This window comes from Ruditapes philippinarum, unplaced genomic scaffold (assembly GCF_026571515.1).
Source record: "Ruditapes philippinarum isolate M1 unplaced genomic scaffold, ASM2657151v2 ctg3512_1_1_1_1, whole genome shotgun sequence".
Taxonomy (NCBI): Eukaryota; Metazoa; Mollusca; class Bivalvia; order Venerida; family Veneridae; genus Ruditapes; species Ruditapes philippinarum.
Window position 1 is genome coordinate 55,720 of NW_026852143.1, and position 22,706 is coordinate 78,425.

The 22,706-nt window shown below is 35.1% G+C and overlaps 1 protein-coding gene across 3 annotated transcripts in view; it reads left to right on the plus strand.

Annotated features, from left to right (window-relative positions):
- Window positions 1-3,723: 3,723 nt before the first annotated feature.
- Window positions 3,724-22,706, plus strand: part of LOC132750554 (tubulin beta-4B chain) — a 40,575-nt gene continuing 21,592 nt past the window's right edge. The window contains exons 1-4 of one of the 3 annotated variants that reach the window (XM_060740577.1): window positions 3,733-3,894; window positions 7,305-7,413; window positions 11,871-12,226; window positions 19,428-20,565. In XM_060740577.1, the coding sequence (XP_060596560.1) occupies window positions 3,838-3,894; window positions 7,305-7,413; window positions 11,871-12,226; window positions 19,428-20,240 (1,335 nt within the window). In that variant the 5' untranslated portion in view covers window positions 3,733-3,837 and the 3' untranslated portion in view covers window positions 20,241-20,565. Of the gene's footprint in view, window positions 3,895-7,304; window positions 7,414-7,486; window positions 7,596-11,870; window positions 12,227-19,427; window positions 20,566-22,706 lie in introns of those variants that run through there. The other 2 variants (XM_060740569.1, XM_060740558.1) reach the window with 2 other exon arrangements.

Here is a 22,706-nt window from a genome sequence, read left to right on the forward strand (position 1 = left end):
CTAGGCCTCCCTTCTCCCCTGCATGCATGGATTATAGGATTATACTTGACACTCGTTTATAGTTTAAAGTGTTTTGAGCAAACATTAATGTAGTTTATGTCATCTGGTAATATATATTACCTTTTATATAACAAAAAGTCAAGAACATACTCGCCTTGTATCTATGATAAATTTCTTTTAATACACAGTTCAATGGTAATTTTTTGTAACTGAATTTACGGTGAGACGATGTATGTATCGGTTATTCAAATGTTTGTCATTTTTTGCAGACAATTTTAGCTAGAGGTACTGTAAAACCTTGGTATGAACGACATCCTAGAACATTCGTTATAGAGGGAATTTTTAGAGGGGATTTAATCATACTAAGGTTTAAAAGTGCATTTTTATTAGACAATACATGTATATAATAATATAGAGCAAATAACCTTGGCACATTGAGTAATATATCTTTTTACCACCGCAAGGACACAAGACAAAAGTTATTGCACAAAAAACATATATTTATATTCAAACTGCCTCCGCAGACTATAAAACATACTCCACTTTGGTTTCTATGACATAACGGGGCTGGAAATATTGTTTCATTTGATGTAGGTCTGGACCCATAATTTATGATTTCAGATCATACATGTATCTGGACAGTTAACTCGGGGCCAAGAATCGTTTATTATCTTATTTTGAGAATATTTCTGTATATAATCCGTTGTATATCTTTCCATTTTAAGTGCCCCAAGATGATCTATGTAAGAAATAGTATGATACGTGCATCTATTTTCAAAAGTTTACCAGTTTGATTTAAGGAAAGGTTGTAAAGATGGCATTTTAACTGATCTACCCAATAAAATCTTAAATTTGCTGCGCATTTCTGCAGTTTATTATGGTGGCTTGCGCGTTGCGTAGTCGATAGCGGCAACACAACCTATACCCATCCTGTCGTCTTGTCGCTAGCGAAACGCGCCAAACGGCGTGTTGTCGCAATGTCGTCTTGTCGCTAGCGAAGCACGCCAAACGGCGCGTTGTCGCAACGTCGCCCTGTATGTCGTTTGGCATCGTTAGCGACAGGACGACAAGACGAAAGTCCGATAACGCGCCGTTTGACGCACAAAGGTGTTCCAAAACAGCCACCATAGTTTATTCATTTTTTCAAATTCAGTTTAGTTACAAGTACTCCATATACTACAACGATAATCAAAAGGTAATATAGGCATTTTAAAAGATTTCTTTCGTTTCAGCGGAAAAAAGTACGATTTACGCTTTATGTCTCCCGCAGATTCATACGAAGAAGTTGTGCTACCCGAACATAAAGTATTGACTAAATCGTCGTCATCAGCAGTAGAAAAGTTGAGTTTGTAACCAGATCACAGACCATCCAACCCTGGGGATGTGACAGGGGCGTAATATGTAGAAAAAAAAGGCAAAAAAATCAGTCCGATCAGGGACATATAGCTAGGGCAACATTAAGTGTAGGCACACAAATGCAGAAGGTTTAGCTTTACAGGCCAACTTTGAGGTCCATGACAGAGCCTTACTGGTGGGGATTCATAGCCTATGGAGCAAATATAAGGCCCCGATTGAAAATTCTACGGATATACTCAAGGGGGAAAACACATTTGAAAAAGGCCTGGCTAAATGACCCGCGCTGTGTATCCCATCTATTTTGCCGGCTCGCCACGGCGAGCCGGTATTACGGTAGGATTTTACTGAGAAACAACCTAAAACTCTGAAGCTATCCAAAAATTTAATCGAAGCTTGGCTTCCAGCTTTCTACAAAATTTATTTATCAGGGCTAGGATCCAAAATTATTTAGCCAATCAAATTTAATCTTACATAGCGTCAAAAAACCTTCAATTTTCACGCCATTTTTAAAAATCAGCAAGTATTGTTTTGAGCGCAAAGATATAATGATGATTAAAATGTTTGTCTTTATGAATTCTTTTCAATAAATCATATTTACACTGACTTCTGATTTAGCGATTTCACCTGTTTTCTCTGCAGTAAGTTTTCGTTTGGTTAATTAACATAAGTGTACATCTGGTTCTGTGCATTTTTTATTTTTCCTTTTTTCCGGTCATTTTATCCTTTCCGGTATTTAGTGTATGTATTTACTGGCCGGGATCCGGGACGCCCGGGATCCGGGATCGTATAAGATATGGAGGAAAAACCTAATGAACTATATTTGTGTTGATTGTTGTCGTAATGAAAGGCCATTAAACGTTAATTTTTTATTGTATATAATGAACGTTAAATTAATTTAACTTATAATATAGATATATTTAGAGCTATTTATTAACAAACTTAAAATGCGGAAATCACAATACTTATAATTATATGCCTAATTAATTGGAAAAATCAAAGACTATTTTCTTGAATTGGTCAAATCCCGGGATCCCTATATGTTTTAAAACGATCCCAGCTTTTCTGAAAACTATATACTTGAACTGGCCAATCCGTGAGATCTATTTACATTTTAATACGATCCCGGCTTTTCTGAAAACTATATTCTTGAACTGGTCTATTCCCGGGATCCCTATATGTTTTAATAGGATCCCGGCTTATCTGAAAAACATCTTCTTAGACTGGTCAATTTCCGGGATCCCTATATTTTTTAATAGGATCCCGGCTTTTCTGGCTGAATTGATTGACAACTTGTGTTTACTTTAGGACTTGTGCCTCTCATTCCAATACTACATAACATACATGTATTACAACTTAATTTTGTATAAAGAGACATCTTTATGAAATCTACCTATCTAACATTTAATGGTCAAGGTCAACAGGCCATATAGTAAATGTGCATAGACATAGGTTCTTCATTCAATCTGTTTACATGCACCTTCATATATACTTATACTCATCTTGGTTAAACTGAGAGAACTTTATATGTCACTTTCAGTCAATGAGTTTAAGATTTTGAATTTACTGGCCCGAATTCGAGTTTTGAATTTATTCTACTAAATAATTAACAAAATTTTCTTAAATTTACACTGGCCTGAACTTATATACACTGGCCATCGGGCACCGGGCCAGTGTTGACTTCACTTTTATTTTGATGTTCGCTGAAGTCTCTTCAGCTAACAGAACTGTCATTTTTACATTTAAACACACCCCTTGAAAAAAATTACGAAGCGAGTCGCTACTAGCTTTTTTAAAAGCTAACCTTGTGAGATCATTACATTGATCCGGCAGTGCGAGTAAAAACTCCGCTCATTTCCCTGCTATCCATGACATTTGCCCGGGAATGGCGACAGTGTTGCAATTGTCTGAATTATTACACTGCAAGATATTAAGGAACCCGTGCATGCCTTATCCACACAAGAAAGCAAACGCAACCACACTTTAACATAGTCAAATTTAAACTTCTTCGGGGTTTTACTGTACAAAGATAATATGAAGACAATTATTGTTGTTGTTAATTGAGTACAATTCCTTTGATGTATATGTTATTCATTAATATTTAATTTACCATTTAACCACCATTTTATTGGGTGTCTACGTGAAACAATGACCCGCTTAATAATTCATAAACAACTGGTCGCCGTTGCTCAGATATTTAAATATCAACGGTACGCTCCTTTGTTTAGCGCACACATACAGGAAAACTATGGTAACGTCGCTTCGCACTGTTAACTGCATGGTTCTCGCGTGTATTGAGGGACAGATATGTGAGTAGATGAAATAACCGGAGACCAGGCGTTTATGAAAAGGATGCAGCCAATGGGCGAAGGGATACAGATAATTTATATTCAAGTGAGTCGGCATTACTCATCGTAACGGCTGGGGTCTTTCGACAAGGATTTGAAAAAGAGAGAAGACGTGTGTGCGTTATAAACTACAAAAATGAGAGAAATTGTACATCTTCAGGCCGGACAGTGCGGAAATCAAATTGGGGCAAAGGTAAATTGGTTTATCATTCATGTAGATTTTCGATATTTCGTTTTCATGTCGTTAAACTAGAACAAAAATGGTGATTTAAACTGATGAAATATGTATTGTGTACAGGCATGTGAAAGGCGTGGTGCCCGCCATTTGTTGCGGCGGTTAGTATACAAAGATTCAAAGCTGGTACCTTGTTTTCAAATTTAAAATCCAGGTGATACCGGTTTATTAAAAAAAAGGCTGGTTTTTTACCAAAAATTTTAGTAAGCGGACGTGACAATATAGTTTTCTTTGATTATATGCCCGTTTGCCGTCTGTAACACGCATTTACTAAGTTATTGGCAGATGTTTGTATTGGCGGGAATCGATCTCTAATCAGAATTCCTTTGCCAGAGCGGGATCAATGATTTGACTGGGGAAGACGAGAATTTTTCTGACATGGCGGAAAATCGCACTTAAAGCAGTTTGAAAATGATTGCATAGCTTAAGACAGGGTTGTATGGGAAATTTAATACCATTGATCGTCACACCTGGATGGCATTTTGTTAAAGTCGAAAATTTAATATTTCATTATTTTTTTTCCACTAATTCTTAAATAGTTGAACGTTTACTTATATCACTATTAAAGGTAGACTTTCTGTTATTTTAAAATTCAACTATTTTAAGCATACACATCTTTATTTTAAAGTTAAAGAATGAGGCTACATTATCTAGGATAAATTTGAATGACCCAGCCATTATCAGTCTGCTCTAAAGGTGGTAGTCACATTGATTTGACCTAAATATATTTAAGCTGGTTATTCATTATTCATGCTTTATAATATCCATACATTAGACAAATTTAATTAAAAAAGAGAAGAAAAAAATCAGATTTTTTTGTAATAATTGCCTGCCTTAATTATGTATACCTTATTTTTAAATCACAGGTTATTTAAAGTGAAAATGTTAATGCATTTAATGTTACAACAGAAGACTATATTGTTTAGCATATGATATGCTGTAATTATTTTAAGGAAAACTCTTGGAAGAAACTATATCTTCCACTTCAACTTGTGTTTAGGTTATTTCTTATAGATCTACATGAAGAATAGCCTTAAATTCAGGAAGTAAATGTCAAATGTATTACTACTATTTAGATAACAAGCAAGTTATAAGGTAAATTAAAAAGAAGATAAATATTGTTTTTTATGAGGAAAGCTCAATATATTTGACATTATTTCGAAGATTTTTTTGTATTTTTATCGGCAGTAATTCTGTTCAAGTTGTCACTTGGTCTACTGCTGATTAATAAAGGGTAGGTAACTCAGTTCAGCACAACTTTACATTGTGATAGATCCTAAATATTTCAATGGTTATCCCCCTTTGGCAAAATAGGCAGTCCCTTCAATTTAAAGGATTGTTTACAAAAACAGCAAAAGGTTTCAGGCAAACTTGCTTTGACTTCTTTCATGTTCAATGCTTTTGATATACAGGATTGATTTATATCTTATTCCCTAGCTATTTTCCAGGGGGGTGGAAACCCAAAGTCTCACATTAGAAATGCCAGTTCTTATTTATGGTATTAACCATTCACTGTGTGTTACAAAATATAAAAAGTTGATTGTAAAGTTGTTTTGGCTCAAATCAGTAAAAGTTACCCACATCTGTTTTTAGTTCAGGAGTTTTTTAGCCATTTGAAACATAGCAAAAAGAATCAGAAAGTTTCCAATTGGAAAATATTTAATGTAAATTACACAGGTATCAAGAAGACATTTTACTTGCTCCCTAAGGATGCTAACTCAGACATGATAATCTTATGTTGTGTAAAATTTGCAGAATGTTTCTTCAAACTATACATTACAATGTCTGTTCACACTTATAACTAAGAAAGAACACTGTTCTAAGTTACATGTCATTAACTTTCATTGAAATTAAGTGTGAAATCTTATATATGACAGTAGCGTAGCTACTATTAGGCCATGTAGGCACAGGCCTACAAGTTGGTCAAGAAATTGACTTTTTTAGAAGTCCCAAAAATACAATAAAAACATGCGAGGGTAGGGTTGGTAGTGTGTTCAAGCCATTTAGTATAATCAAGTGTGTGTGCATGATTTACCATCCTCCGTATATTAGCATGAAATCTAATTCATAGTTTAAAATCATTGATTTGATAATTTGCCTTGAACATACTTTTGAACCTGCATTTTGCTCTTTTAAGTCTGAACTTGTTTTTTGGCTTCTGGGGGCTAAGCCCCCTGACCCCCTTTTATGTGCCTACAAGTTGAAAAAAGCTTGCTACGCCCCTGTATGAGCAAGTAAAGTTAAGCTAGTTAGACAAATGAAAAATTTCTGTCCATCTTTCGTGGGCAAGTGGAAAAAATCTACATGTGACTGTTCAGAGTTGTCGGTTTAAAGTAAATTACATGCCTATGTGTAGATTAGTTACTTTATCTATTATTTCCTTGTTTATTGCAACAGCTATAATAGGAAGTACATGGCAAGTGTTCTATAATATATACATCATGTTAGTTTTTTTGTGTACCCGTTTCCCCTTTAAAACCCGTGGTTTACGACAAAGGGAATTTTCGGGTTTTTTGAAATTAAATGTTTTTTAAATTCATGAACCCTGGGAAATTTCCCGTATACAGTAAGGAGGATCACCCTGGTGATGGGAGTAGAAAGTTTTCATTGTGTAATTTTTTATTTCATTTACAACCCGTTAAATTTGGGCCCTTGTTTTAACCCCATGGGAAATTTTTTTTCTTAACCCAAAAAACCCAAACCCCCTGTTTTTTCAAAAATTACGTTTTGGCCTTTTGGCCCATAATTTGTTTTTCAAAATTGGCCATTTTTTTGATTTATTTAAAACTTGTGTCATTAAATTTTTTATTTAAAAACCCCTTTTATAATTTTTTTATTTTTTTAAAAACCCAAGTATTTAAAAACGATACCCCTTTAAAAAAAATACAGATAGAAAACAAAACATTTAGAGAAAAAATTTACAGTATGTGGGGAATAAGTGTAGTTCCCCTGGTCATGCACTTGTATCTAAGGGAAAAAAACATACATCATGTCTTATATACTTTGTAAGATCCCCAAAGCATTAGCAATTTTGGGAAGGGGGTTCCCAAGTTTTAAAAATTTCCCAAATTTAAAAATTGTTTTTCAATGGGAACTAAAGAAATATAAATTTTTTATCAGGGTCAGTCAAGGGAGGAAAAATCCCAAATTTTTTGTTTAACCATCCTTGTGTTTATTTGCCCCAAAAATAAATTTTTTTGGGGGGGCACCCATTTCCCTTTATTGGTTTTATCATAGTTTTTTTTTTAGTTTACCAGTCTTTCAGCTGTTTTTGGCAGGGTTTTTTAAAAAGATTTAAAAAAGCACCCTTTTTAGCTGACTTTAGTTTCCCGCCATTTATTTAAACTAAAAGCTACTTTGTGTTTCAGTTCTGGGAAGTGATCTCGGACGAGCACGGTATTGACCCCACCGGTACATACCACGGAGATTCGGACCTCCAACTTGAGCGTATCAACGTTTATTATTGTGAAGCTACAGGTAATTAGGCACGCTTCAGAATGTTGTAACCATTGTGCATTAACCTTGTTTTATTTATCCATTATTTTAATAGTTCTGGGAAGTTATCTCAGATGAGCATGGAATTGACCCCACCGGTACATACCACGGGGATTCAGACCTCCAACTTGAGAGAATCAATGTCTACTATAATGAAGCTACTGGTTAGTCAGTTTATTTAGTTTCGCATTTTATTTTTTGCTAACGCTTGTTTATTCCCCGTGCTTCTACACGAGATCCTTCTATTCCTGGATTAATTATAACCAGGAACTTCTGAAAATTGTTTGGAAACGTTTCAATTTATCATTCAAACTAATATTCTTCTTTTTTCCTCCATTGCTGATAAAGGCATATCAAACATACTTTTATATCTGTTCCTATACTGAATTAACTAGACAAATTCTGTTTTGTAACATTTCTTTCTGTTAAATTCCTCTATCTGATCTTAGAATTGATTTTCTCATAGACTTCTGGTTCCTTAGATCATCCTTAGACTTATGCATGCATAATTTTTAATTCAGTAATATAATAAATCCAGATCTGCTTGAATACTCCATACCTCTGCATGATATATTATTTAATTTTACATCTAATTTTTTTGGAAGAAATTAAATTTCAGACTTTTTGTCTGGCTTAATTATGTATTTGGACTTTGTCCTGCTTTTGTATTATGGCAGTTTCTGCGCAGTTTTGGGTCTAGATATCAAAGTGTGAAAAGGCAGCAGAAGGGGGAAAAAAGATCTGAAAGGGGTGATGTTTTCTGATTGATTTGAACTTCTTTAAAAAAAAGTTTTAAATTTTTGCATGTATTTTTTATAATCGATTTGGCATGCTACCCAAAGAAAAATTCAGAGTTGATACAAATTTAATTAAAAATTGTCTATTCATATTTTAAATTTTTTTAAAAAAAGCCAAGTTTTTTTCTGGGGGGGTCTGTCATTTAGTTTTGGTTTTAAAACCGGGTTTCGACCCCAAACCCCCCACCCCCCCCCCTCTGTTGGGTTTTTAATCCTGGGTGGGGGGTTTTTGGGTTCTTTAAGGTTAACCAACTTAAAAGGAAATGTCGGTGGTTCTACTCCCCGGGGTTTCCAGTTTTTTCCCGAAATAATGACAGAAGGGACCCGAGCTCTCCTCCAACAGTTTAAAACTAAAAAGGGGGCCATTTTGGCCTAACTGTTTGGTGGGCCCCAAAAATTTTAAAACAAAAACCAAAAAAAAAATTTTTTTTTCAGTAAATTTAAACAAACCCCAAAAAGTTTTTTAGGTACTTCAAAATTTAAATGAATTTTTATTGTTGGTTTTCGCTAAATGTGAGTGGTTGTACGTCTGTATTTTCATGTTACATTTACCTTAATTCCAATTCTGCCCTTTCACAAATCTTTTCCCTTTTTTGTCTGCCCTTTTTAATTTTGAGGCCAGATTTTATGTTAGCAAAAAACAAAACTAATTATTTTTAGTTCTTTGGGGGGAAAATTTTTTAGAAAATTTTTACAAGGGGAAAAATGATGAAAAATTAAAATCTTTTAGGCCGTAAATTTATGGGTTTTTAGACTTAAACATTTAAAACCTTTGACCATAACAACGGTGTTTTTGTGAAAACTATGTCCCTAGAAAGGGGAGTATTTCAGTTGTCAGTTTAAAAAAGCCCAAGTTTTTTTTCCAAAGTCGTTTTTTACTTGGTTTATTTAAATACAGATAGGCTTTTATACAGGTTTTTCAATTTAAAAAAAACAAAAATTTTTATTTCAATTGCGCCCATGTCCCAAATTTAAAAAAAAAAAACTGGGTTAGTATAACAAGGGGAAACATTGTTCACTATTGATGTGACCATTTTAAGTTCTTTCACTTTTAAAGAACCCCTTGAAATTTTAAATTTTTAAAATAAAAACCCTTTTTTTCTATTTTTACAAAACTTTCCCCCCCCAAGGGTTTTTCCAATACTTGAAAACCATAAATTTGGATGACTAGCGGGGGTTAATTTTTATTATTTCATTTTAAAAGGAGAATAAATAATTTATTATTCCCCAAATTTTTTTGGATAGGCCTTAAGCAGTTTGTTATTTGTTACGAAAAACTGGGTGTGATATTTTATATATATAAACAGAACAAAAATTCATTTTATATCTTGATGTATCATTGCCTCCATCAATTTATTATATTCCGCACATACATAAAACACGAAAGAACTTGTCGTAATAATATAAATCAAAAAATGAATTGAACATGCCCGTCCCTGTTCTTTTAAATTTTAACGAGTTTACTTTTTATGGTAACTAATGGTAAAAATTTCAAGTGTGTTTGTTTATAATGCCCATGTTGGCATAAGCTAAGTATAGAGCTCCATGTTGACACAATAGATTATAAATTTATAAGACAGATCTATTTCTTAAAAGTTTATTACCATATATTCCATCTAAATGTTCATGATTTTATTTCTCTCAGAAATGTCTGGAATTGAAATATTATGTTATCATTAGTTTGGCTAGATCAATAGTTGCGGCATATGTTCAGTGATTATTGTATTTCTCTAAAGACTTTTTACATTGTAACATTTATTTTCTTTCATGTTCGGGAGTTTAAGCACAATATCCCTCATACATATAATTTATATGTTTGGCATGACGTTATAAGAATAATGAAAAAAGTATGAAATTCTTAAAGGTACAAGATGGGTAATACATGTAAGCAAATAAAACAGCATTTTAGAAAATTAAAGGCTGGGAAGTGTTTTGTGAGTGATGTTGATGACTTCTTATATGGGAGTGTTTGTGACAGATAAATCAATAGAGCTTTATATAAAATCTAGGCTTTAATATAAACTAGTCTATACACGTCCTAATTTAATATAAACTAGTCTATACACGTCCTATGATGACTCATAAGTCTGTAACATGTGACACATACTATACAGCATTTATATTGACTCATAGGTAATGTTGTACCTGAGGGTATATGCCATATTATACATTATGTATAATGGTACATATTGAAATGATCATATCTTTATATGAGACAAATTGGTCAGTCTTGTCCATCACTTAGGTACATAATTGGCTTCTTTCATTCATTGCAGTCTGCTAAATTAACACATCAAAGTGATTTTAGGGTACTATGACAAGCTCTTTAAAACAAGATAAAATTAATGATCTAAATTAAGTTTAAGGAAAGTTATTCTAGTGCTGTATTTGTCAGCATATTTCTAACAAATATGCATACTTTATCTCATTTGTTGATGGCAGGTACTTTTGGCAGCAGTTTTAAATACTTTAAATTGTTTTACAAATAGTTTGTACAAAATCAAACAATTTTTTTCACCATGAAAATCGTTACGAATCTGCAGATGATGCTGCTACAATGTATAATGGCGATGATATTGATATTTTGTAACAACTGACCATATCTTTCAAATAGGCCCTTAGGATGGAAAACATATTTATTATTTATGATAGATTATTAACCGTCTTGCTCTAGTTTTCATGACTAAATCATGGGCAATTTGCCATCAATAAAATAGGCCTGCCAGACAAAATAGCCTCAATCTTTCATACAAATGTAATTCACAGAAGATGAAACATTTTCTTTTCTGAAAATTGGACCACAATTTCTCCAGCTATTCTACAATATAAGTTTAGACATTTAATGTGTGTAACAGATGTCAGTTAAAGAAAGTTCTAGCAACAGATGCATCAACATATTTATCTCAATCGGTACTGTCTGAAGAGAAAAAAATACAATGAGATTTATTGTTACTCATGAAGGAAGGAATGTTCTCCCTGTGTTTTAACGATGACAGATTTTCTCTCCTGTACTGCAGCTGTATTGATTTACCGGTACCAGTCACATGCTTTATGTCTCCACAGTTTGATACTTGCCAATATTTAGGGCTAACAGTATAATAACTTTCATTACATTGAACTTTGTAGAAAATTATGTTTCCCTCTTGGTGAAAAAAATAACAAACCCAACAACTTCCTTTAACTATTTCAACGAAGCATGTGCTTTAATATGGCATGTTTTAAGCGACAAACTTAATTAAATTAAGGCCCGGTTAAGTGCACATCTTGTTTCAATCAATACACTTCTCTTGAGCAGATATATTTATAGATGTGTATTGTTACAAGATAAATTTCCCTTGACTGCAGTATTATTTCTTTCTGATGAAATACATAAGTGAATTAAATTGTACGTCAGCAATTACCCAAGTCGAAATTAGTATGATGCATGGCAATGTGTCTAGTTACATTTCATTTTTCATGGCTGTCCCTTTATTTTCTATCCTTTTCTCTTTTATAAGAAGGTTCTTGAACTGTACCTCTTTATTTTGGTCTAACTATATCGCTTGTTTAGCTATCCACTATTGTATCAAGCCAACAATACTTAGCTAAAGTTAAACTTTTACTACTGACTAGTCATAATTTATGTTTTGATATGTCTTTCAGGAGGAAAATATGTCCCCCGTGCAGTCCTGGTCGATCTGGAGCCTGGAACCATGGATTCTGTGAGGTCCGGACCATTTGGTCAAATTTTTAGACCAGACAACTTTGTCTTCGGACAGAGTGGAGCTGGAAACAACTGGGCCAAAGGTCACTACACAGAGGGAGCTGAGCTGGTTGACTCAGTCCTTGATGTTGTACGAAAAGAATCAGAAAGCTGTGATTGCCTCCAGGGATTCCAACTCACACACTCCCTTGGTGGTGGTACAGGCTCTGGTATGGGAACACTGCTCATCAGCAAGATCCGTGAAGAGTACCCCGACCGAATCATGAACACATTCTCTGTTGTCCCATCCCCAAAGGTTTGTTTGATTATAATGTATCATTATTTGCTTGTTTGACACTCAGAGGGGAACTTTTATGACAACATGATGTCTGTTGTCCATGGTGCATTGTTAACCATATTTTCTTGAAACAATTTCTCCTCATTAGTAACCATATGTTTGATTTTTACCAAACTTCACAGGAATGGTCCTTAATGGCCCTTTACAAAATGTCTACAGTCTGATAATGCACACATATGTCAAGAACCAAATTTATATTAAAAATCTCTTCTGTGACAGCAATTGCCCAGTGCTTAGATATTTGGCATGTTGTCCTCTATATTGGTCAAAATTGGTCCTGCCCTAGAATTACTTAATTAATATAGACTTGATATATAGGACTGCTCATTTAAGTCTTATTGTGTGAAACTAAAATGCCCACAGTTGAGATATTTGTCATGTAGTATTGCCTTGTGAGCCTTTAAAAATGTTATATTAAATGTGTCCTTTGGGTCAAAAATGGCTAGGGGACACTGTTTAAATAGATGCACATAGAAGAAATTATTATACCCCCAAAAACGAAGTTTGGGGGGGTATATAGGAGTCACCCGGTGGTCGGTCGGGCGGTCGGTCGGTCGGGCGGTCGGTCCAGACGTCCGTTGCATTTTCCTTGTCCGGACCATAACTTGAAGACTAATGGTTGGAATTCAATATAACTACATACAATGGTCAAGCACATTGAGAGGAAGTGCAGTGCACAAGAACCATAACTCTATCTTGACTAATTACAGAGTTATTGCCCTTAGTTACTTTTCCTTGTCCGGGGTATAACTTGAAAACTACTGGTTGGAATTCAAAACAACTTCATACAATTGTCAAACACAATAAGGGGAAGTGCAGTGCACAAGAACCATAACTCTATCTAAAGTAATTACAGAGTTATTGCCCTTTGTTACTTTTCCATTGCTTTCTTTTGTCCGGACCATAACTTGAAGACTAATGGTTGGAATTCAATATAACTACATACAATGGTCAAGCACATTGAGAGGAAGTGCAGTGCACAAGAACCATAACTCTATCTTGACTAATTACAGAGTTATTGCCCTTTGTTACTTTTCCTTGTCCGGGGCATAACTTGAACACTACTGGTTGGAATTCAAAACAACTTCATACAATTGTCAAACACAATAAGGGGAAGTGCAGTGCACAAGAACCATAACTCTACCTAAAGTAATTACAGAGTTATTGCCCTTTGTTACTTTTCCATTGCTTTCTTTTGTCCGGACCATAACTTGAAGACTAATGGTTGGAATTCAATATAACTATATACAATGGTCAAGCACATTGAGAGGAAGTGCAGTGCACAAGAACCATAACTCTGTCTTGACTAATTACAGAGTTATTGCCCTTTGTTACTTTTCCTTGTCTGGGGCATAACTTGAAAATTACTGGTTGGAATTCAAAACAACTTCATACAATTGTCAAACACAGTAAGGGGAAGTGCAGTGCATAAGAACCATAACTCTATCTAAAGTAATTACAGAGTTATTGCCCTTTGTTACTTTTCCATTGCTATCTTTTGTCCGGAGTATAACTTGAAGACTAATTGTTGGAATTCATTATATGAACTTCATACAATGGTCAAGCATATTGAGAGGAAGTGCAGTGCACAAGAACCATAACTCCATCTTGACTAATTACAGAGTTACTGCCCTTTGTTACTTTTCCATTGCTTTTTTTTGTCCGGAGCATAACTTGAAGACTAATGGTTGGAATTCCATATAACTTCATACATTGGTCAAGCACATTGAGAGGAAGTGCAGTGCACAAGAACCATAACTCCATCTTGACAAATTACAGAGTTATTGCCCTTTGTTACTTTTCCTTGTCCAGAGCATAACTTGAAAACTACTGTTTGGAATTCAATACAACTTCATACAGTTGTCAAGGACATTAAAAGGAAGTGCAGTGCATAAGAGCCATAACTCCATTTTGACAAAATACAGAGCTACTGCCCTTTGATACTTTTCCTTGTCTGGAGCATAACTTAAAACGTACTGGTTGAAATTCAAAACAACTTCATACAATGGTCAAGCACAAAAAGAGGGAGGAAGTGCAGTGCACAAGAACTATAACTCCATCTTCAGTATTTATAGAGTTATTGCCCTTTGTTCCTTTTCTTTGTATTTCTGGACTTATTACAGAGTAATTCAATAAAACTTCTTCAATGGTCAACCACATTGAAAGGAAATGCAATATACAAGAACCACAACTATCTTTAATTGCTCACAACCATAACTCTATATTTCAATTCTTTTACAAGGTATTCTGTTACTAGTAACATCCTCATTTCCGAAGCAGTCTTGTGGGGGTATTAATCACATTTAGTGATAGTTCTAGTTGTCTTTTCCTTAAAAACTACAATGCCCAGAGCTTAAGGTTTAAATCTTCTTGTGTGAAACTACAATATCTGCAGTTTAGATGGTTTGCATATTTGTAGTGAACTTCTTCAGAAGTAATATAGATTATGCCCTTTGGGTAAAAATGGCCTTGCATGCAGGCCAATTTTGTATCATCGAATTGTACTGGAAGCAAACAAAAAAGACTCAAACAATGCAGAGAGCTTAAAATATTTGGCATGTAGCATTATTTTGTGTCCTTCAGTTTCTTAAAAATCCTACCCTGGTGCCAAAATTGGCCCACCACTACTTGTATAGGTCACATAGTTTAAATGCAATCATATTTAAAATCTTGCATGAAAATATATGGCCCATATTATTTATATCAGTATTGACATATTAATAATGGCCCCACTGCACTGTTACTCATCGACCGACTTGTTAATTGTCCCCCGCCTTTTCGAAGAAAAAAGGGGGATATAGAAATAGGCTCCGTCCGTCTGTCCCTCCGTCCGTCCGTCACACTTTCGTGTCCGGTCCATAACTTTGTCATTTATGAAAGGAATTTGAAATAACTTGGCACAAATGTTTATTATAATAAGACGATGTGTCATGCGCAACAACCAGACCCTTACCTCCAGGGTCAAGGTCACACTTGCTCATTCAAGGTCAACATTGCCTATTTGAGGGTATATGTGGTGTCCGGTCCATAACTTTCTTATCTATGAAGGGATTTTGTAAATACTTGCCATAATTGTTCACAATAATCAGACAATGTGTCATGCGCAAAAACCAGTCACCTACCTTCAAGGTCAAGGTCACACTTGGAGGTCAAATATTAACATAGTCTGTTACAGGGTATATTTTGTGTCCGGTCCATAACTTTGTCATTTATGAAAGGAATTTGAAATAACTTGGCACAAATGTTTGTTATAATAAGACGATGTGTCATGCGCAACAACCAGACCCCTACCTCCAGGGTCAAGGTCACACTTGCTCATTCAAGGTCAACATTGCCTATTTGAGGGTATATGTCGTGTCCGGTCCATAACTTTCTTATCTATGAAGGGATTTTGTAAATACTTGTCATAATTGTTCACAATAATCAGACGATGTGTCATGCGCAAAAACCAGTCACCTACCTTCAAGGTCAAGGTCACACTTGGAGGTAAATATTAACATAGTCTGTTACAGGGTATATTTTGTGTCCGGTCCATAACTTTGTCATTTATGAAAGGAATTTAAAATTACTTGGCACAAATGTTTGTTTTAATAAGACGATGTGTCATGCGCAACAACCAGACCCGTACCTTCAGGGTCAAGGTCGTACTTGCTCATTCAAGGTTAACATTGTCTATTTGAGGGTATATGTCGTGTCCGGTCCATAACTTTCTTATCTATGAAGGGATTTTGTAAATACTTGCCATAATTGTTCACAATAATCAGACGATGTGTCATGCGCAAAAACCAGTCACCTATAGTCTGATTTTATTGACCTGTCAATTATGAATACATTATAGCACTCATTTACATATTCGATCCCACTTCGGTTTTTTCCGTTTATTTTACGAGAATTAATATGGAGTGTATCACTTACGTTTGGAAAACTCTCACTAGATTAATGTAGGTTCTTGTAACATCCGCAATAGCACAGTCAGTTAAGTGATTACCTAATGCATGAGGGGTCCGAGGTTCGATCCCCTTTTTTGATATTGTTTTTAGACTTATTCTTTCTTTATTTTTAAGTATATTTTAATGAAAATGGTCAAGCGCTTGCAATTTGTCTACACGGATATGAACCAACTAAGAAACACTGAATTGTCACATTTTATATTGTATAATTACATTTATTGATTTTAATCGGAATGAATTTTCAGTATTAATTCTTGTTATATACAAATGTATAGTGTTTACAAAATGGTGCAAAACATATTAAAAATGGAACAACCATATCTTAAAAAACATGTAGAAAATAGTTATGAAAAAAAATACTGGACATACTCTGTCTCGATCCTACAACACGTTGAACATTCAGATAAAATATACCAGTGGTTTACCCTATTGCACTATAACGGTCAGTGTAACTAATTCAAAATAACAAGATGAATTTAATCACATCTTACTGCGCACATCTCACGGAATTTACCGAACATTTATCGAATATTAATATATTCTGTGCATTGACCGTATAATCAGTATGGAATTGACAGGTTAATAAAATCAAACAATACCTTCAAGGTCAAGGTCACACTTGGAGGTCAAATATTAACATAGTCTGTTACAGGGTATATTTTGTGTCCGGTCCATAACTTTGTCATTTATCAAAGGAATTTGAAATTACTTGGCACAAATGTTTGTTATAATAAGACGATGTGTCATGCGCAACAACCAGACCCGTACCTTCGAGTCAAGTTCGTACTTGCACATTCAAGGTCAACATTGTCTATTTGAGGGTTTATGTCGTGTCCGGTCCATAACTTTCTTATCTATAAAGGGATTTTGTAAATACTTGCCATAATTGTTCACAATAACCAGACGATGTGTCATGGGCAAAAACCGGTCACCTACCTCCAAAGTCAAGGTCACACTTGGAGGTCAAATACTTACATAGTCTGTTACAGGGTATATTTTGTGTCAGGTCTATAACTTTTTCATAGATCAAAGGATTTTGAAAATACTTCGCACAAATAGTCACTATAATAAGAGGATGTGTCATGCGCAACACCTGCATCCCTACCTCCAAGGTCAAGGTCACACTTAGAGGTTAAAAATTAACATAGTCTGTTATAGGGTATATTTTTTGTCAAATCTAGAACTTCTTCATAGTTCAAGGGATTTTGGAATAACTTGGCACAAATAGTAACAATAATAAGCCGATATGTCAGGTACAACACCTGCACCCCTACCTGTTAAGGTCAAGGTCACACTTAGAGGTCAAAGGTGAAAAGAGTCTGTTTAATTTGGTATATTTTTTTGTCCCGTCCATTACTTCTTCATAGATTAAGGGATTTTTGAAAGTACTTGGCACAAATAGTCAAAATGAATTAGATGATATGTCATGCGTAACATCTGTGTCCCTACCTCCAAGGTCAAGGTCACACCTAGAGTTCAAATATTTACGTAGTCTGTTATAGGGTATATTTTGTGTCCAATCTATAACTTCTTCATAGTTCAAGGGATTTTGAAAATACTTGGCACAAATAGTCTCAATAATAAGACGTTATGTCATGCACAACACCTGCTCCCCTACCTCCAAGGTCAAGGTCACACTTAGAGGTCAAAGCTTAACATGATAGATTTTTAAATTCCTTGTTTCATTTTATTTTTTTAACAAATTTATTGTTACATTTGCAGATCTAGCATTGATCATAATTTTGGACTGAATGTCCTGAGATCCATACCTCAATTTTTTGAAATAGCACAATTTTATGCTTCATATAAAACTCCCGGGGCGGGGGACGTTGGTAACTCTGTTACAAATTCTTGTTGAATAATTAATATCTTCATAGCAGTTGATCTCATGTGAGCGAGCAAGAACCGTTATTGCTTTGACAAGATGGCCCCACCCCAATGTTACTTGATGACTTACTTGTTCATTGAATAATTAATATCTTCATAGCAGTTGATCTCATGTGAGTGATCAATAGCTATCATTGCTTTCTAATGTTAAATTGCGTGCTGTTACCAAAACAGTATGTACAAATGTTGATGTAAGACTGTTAGATACATGTTTCATAATGATATACTTGTCCTCAAGTCTTGACTATATACTTGTCCTCAAGTCTTGACTATATACTTGTCCTCAAGTCTCGACTATATACTTGTCCTCAAGTCTTGACTATATACTTGTCCTCAAGTCTTGACTATATACTTGTCCTCAAGTCTTGACTATATACTTGTCCTCAAGTCTTGACTATATACTTGTCCTCAAGTTTCGACTATATACTTTTCCTCAAGTCTTGACTATATACTTGTCCTCAAGTCTTGACTATATACTTGTCCTCAAGTCTTGACTATATACTTGTCCTCAAGTCTTGACTTTTCAAAGAATATTTTGGCTATCCTTTCAGCTTCTAAGCAACAAAGTCAACCAATATTATCCATTATATCATGCATGTCTTGTTACATGAGTACTTGTAAAAAAATTATTTCTTTATATAAAAACTGCTGGCAATTTTCCAAGTTCTACTAAATTGGCAAAATGCCAGTGACTGTGTAATAAAGCTAGCTGTCTGTTGAATTATTCATATTAAAGACAGGAAAATATGTAAGAGGTTGAAATTAAAACTTTTCTTATATGAGCTAACATTTTAAATGTTTAAGGAGACACAAGTACTTGATTTATCTTATATGATATCTTCATATTATATATCATGTAATGTGTGAACAAATCAAGTGGTTACACTTCAATCTGGAAATTATTTATGGTCCTTGTTAAATACTTATGTTATTTTTGTCTGTATGTTTTCATTGTTGATACAAATAGAAATCAATGTACTTGATACACTTTATGCCATGTATGTGATATGAATAGAAAATTTTGTATCAATAAAATAATATATCTAGCCAAATTTTTGAATAAACTACTACGGAAAAGATTTTAAATTTAATGTAATGACAAACTGCTTGGTTTGTACTCGGTCAAATCATTTCTGAAAGAATGCAAAAAATTTAGAGTAACCATTTATGATTTGTTAATTGATTGCTTTATAACACTATTAGTTTAATTGATATTCAAACCTGTTATTCTATATTAGATCAAGCATTGAGAATCATCAATACATAGATTATCCATGATTCGTTAAATTCATGTAGATAATGGTGGATTGTTAATATTTCAGGTCTCAGACACAGTTGTAGAACCATATAACGCCACATTGTCAGTCCATCAACTAGTCGAGAACACAGACGAGACCTACTGTATTGACAACGAGGCTCTCTACGACATCTGTTTCAGAACTTTGAAATTGACCACTCCCACTTACGGTGACTTGAACCATTTAGTATCTGCTACAATGTCAGGTGTTACCACTTGTCTTCGATTCCCTGGTCAGTTGAATGCCGACCTCCGTAAATTGGCTGTCAACATGGTTCCCTTCCCACGTCTTCACTTCTTCATGCCAGGTTTCGCACCACTTACCTCACGTGGTAGTCAACAATACAGGGCACTCACTGTTCCTGAGCTTACTCAGCAAATGTTTGATGCCAAGAACATGATGGCCGCCTGTGACCCACGTCACGGACGTTACTTGACAGTTGCTGCCATTTTCAGAGGCCGTATGTCCATGAAGGAGGTCGATGAACAAATGTTGAATGTCCAAAATAAGAACAGCAGCTACTTCGTAGAATGGATTCCCAACAACGTCAAGACAGCTGTTTGTGATATCCCACCACGTGGTCTTAAGATGTCTGCCACTTTCATTGGTAACAGTACCGCCATCCAAGAATTGTTCAAGCGTATCTCTGAACAGTTCACTGCTATGTTCAGGCGTAAGGCTTTCTTACATTGGTATACTGGTGAGGGTATGGACGAGATGGAGTTTACCGAGGCAGAATCTAACATGAACGACTTGGTCTCTGAATACCAGCAGTACCAAGATGCCACAGCGGAAGAAGAGGGCGAGTTTGAAGAGGAGGAAGAGGATGAAGCCTAAATGTACTAACTTTCAAATGACTTTTTAAGAGGCCATAACATCCTTTATCAAAATCTTACTAGAAAAAAAAAACATTTCTACAATAGAGTGACTAGCCTCTCTTTGAGATTAAATCTTTCCAGTGCTATATTGATATATTGTTACTATAGATACTGTATCTGTTGTTCAAACTATTGTTAAGCCTAAACTACATGTATGTTTAACAAAGTGCAATATTGAAGTCACAAATCTTTCCCTCATCTCTCACTATCGTTCTTACAATAAACTTGTGACATTGATTGTCCAATAGTTACATCTTGATACTCATAATAAAATATAAAAAATATGACACGATTTTGTTTCTTGCAGTGTGGGACAAAGAATGCATTTTTGTCCCAGTCCCAATTTATATTCTGACAGGATGATTTGCGTCAGGATATCAGTTGTAGAATAAGCAACATGACAAAATATTGACTGGTCAACAGATTTCAGTATCAAAATGAAGAGTGCTGCTTGACAATTGGTTTGGAAATTTCTTATTACGACAAGTTGTTCCCTGCCTTTTCAAAGGAAAGGGGGATATAGAAATAGTCTATCTGTCTGTCAATCACACTTGTGTCTGGTCAAAGGAGGCCCAAATGTTTGTAACGATACGACTGTGTCATGCACAGCATGACCCTTATTGTCGAGGTCACTGTGGTTTAAATCTCAACATTGTCTATTTGAGGTTGTGTCCAGTCCATTAATTTCTTATCAATGAAGGGATTTCGAAAATACTTTGCACAAATGTTCACAATAAGTCTGTCATGTGCAACACCCAGACCTGTACTGTCAAGGTCACCTGAAGGTCAAAGCTAAATATGGTTTGTTGTATATTTTGTTAACAGTTCATATTAAACCTCTCATCTGTCAAGGGATTTTGAAACTGTTCACAATAAGATGATGTATCGTTTGTAACGCCCAGATGCCTACCATTAATTACATTGTGATAAAAAGGTCAACAGTGGTCTAAAATATTTTCATATATGAAGGGATTTTGAAATTACATGGCACAAATGTTGACAATAATAAAACGATGTGAGCTGCACAACACTGGGCCCTTATGTCCAAGGTCAAGGCTGCACTTAGATCTCAAAGCAAAACATGATCTTTTATAGGGTATATTTTGTGTCCAGTTCATAATGATACACCCGTTTGAAAAACGGGTCGTATTATAGTTTCCCCCTGGCGGGCGGGCTGCGTCCAATATTTATCCGTAGCATATCTTTTACACCCATGGAGGAACTTTAATGAAACTTCATGCAAATGTTCACCACTATGAGAAGCCTTGTGCGCGCATGAACCAGGCCTCAAGGTCACACTTGGTCAAGGTCATTGAAAAACGTTTGTCCGAAACAAAACTTCTACATGAATAGAGGAATTTCAATATAACTTGGCGCAAATGTTCACTTTTGTGAGGTGAAGTGTCGCGTGCAAAATTTATATTCCTGCGATCAAGGTCACACAGGGGTCAAAGTTCAGATGAAAATGTGTATTGGGGGACCATTTAGTCATTTATTGAGGGATTGAAACACAAATGGTCATTATCATGACTACTTGTGTGAAACATGTAATTTAGATTAATATATGCATGGTCAAGGTCACTAAAGATGATTGACAAGGTCACTAAAGATGATAAAATATAGAGATTTTGTTCAAAACATATCTCCTACACATATTGAGGGATTCAAATGAACCTTCACACAAATGTTCACCACTATGAGAAGCCGTGTCGCACGCATGAACTAGGTCAAAGGTTAAGGTCACACTTAAAGGTCATAGAAAAATGATTGTCCGGAGCAAAACTTCTACATGCATAGAGGAATTTCAATATAACTTGGCACAAATGTTCACTATTGTGAGGCGGAGTGTCGCATGCAAAATTTAGGTGGTCAATGTCACACATATGGGTCAAAGTTCAGATTAAAAAATCACTAGTTTTTTTTATTGCTAAAGGGATTTGAAATAACTTGGCACATATGTTCACAATAATGGGACCATGTGTCGAACACAACAGCCAAACTCCTACCTTCAATGTCAAGGTCCCACTTGGGTGCCAAAGCTTAATATTGACTGTGCTAGGGTATATTTTATGTCTGGTAACTAACGTTTTCATCAATCAAAGGATTTTGAAATGACTTGGCACAAATGTTTACTATAATATTACGCCATGTCATGCGTAACACCCAGACCTTTACCTCAAAGGTGAAGGTCACACTTTGAGGTCAAAGCCTAAAAGAGTCTGTTACGGGGTATGATGCCAAGTCAGGCCCATGCAAATAAAATGTCATTAGTGAATTGCCCACACACCTTGATTGATGACTGGACATAACATATACCCTGTAACAAACCATACCCTGTATTGATTTTGTATTTGTGGCTTTGAAATAACAATAACAACGATATAAATGTATTTGTGTTGACACATACACAGGAGTTATTTCATAA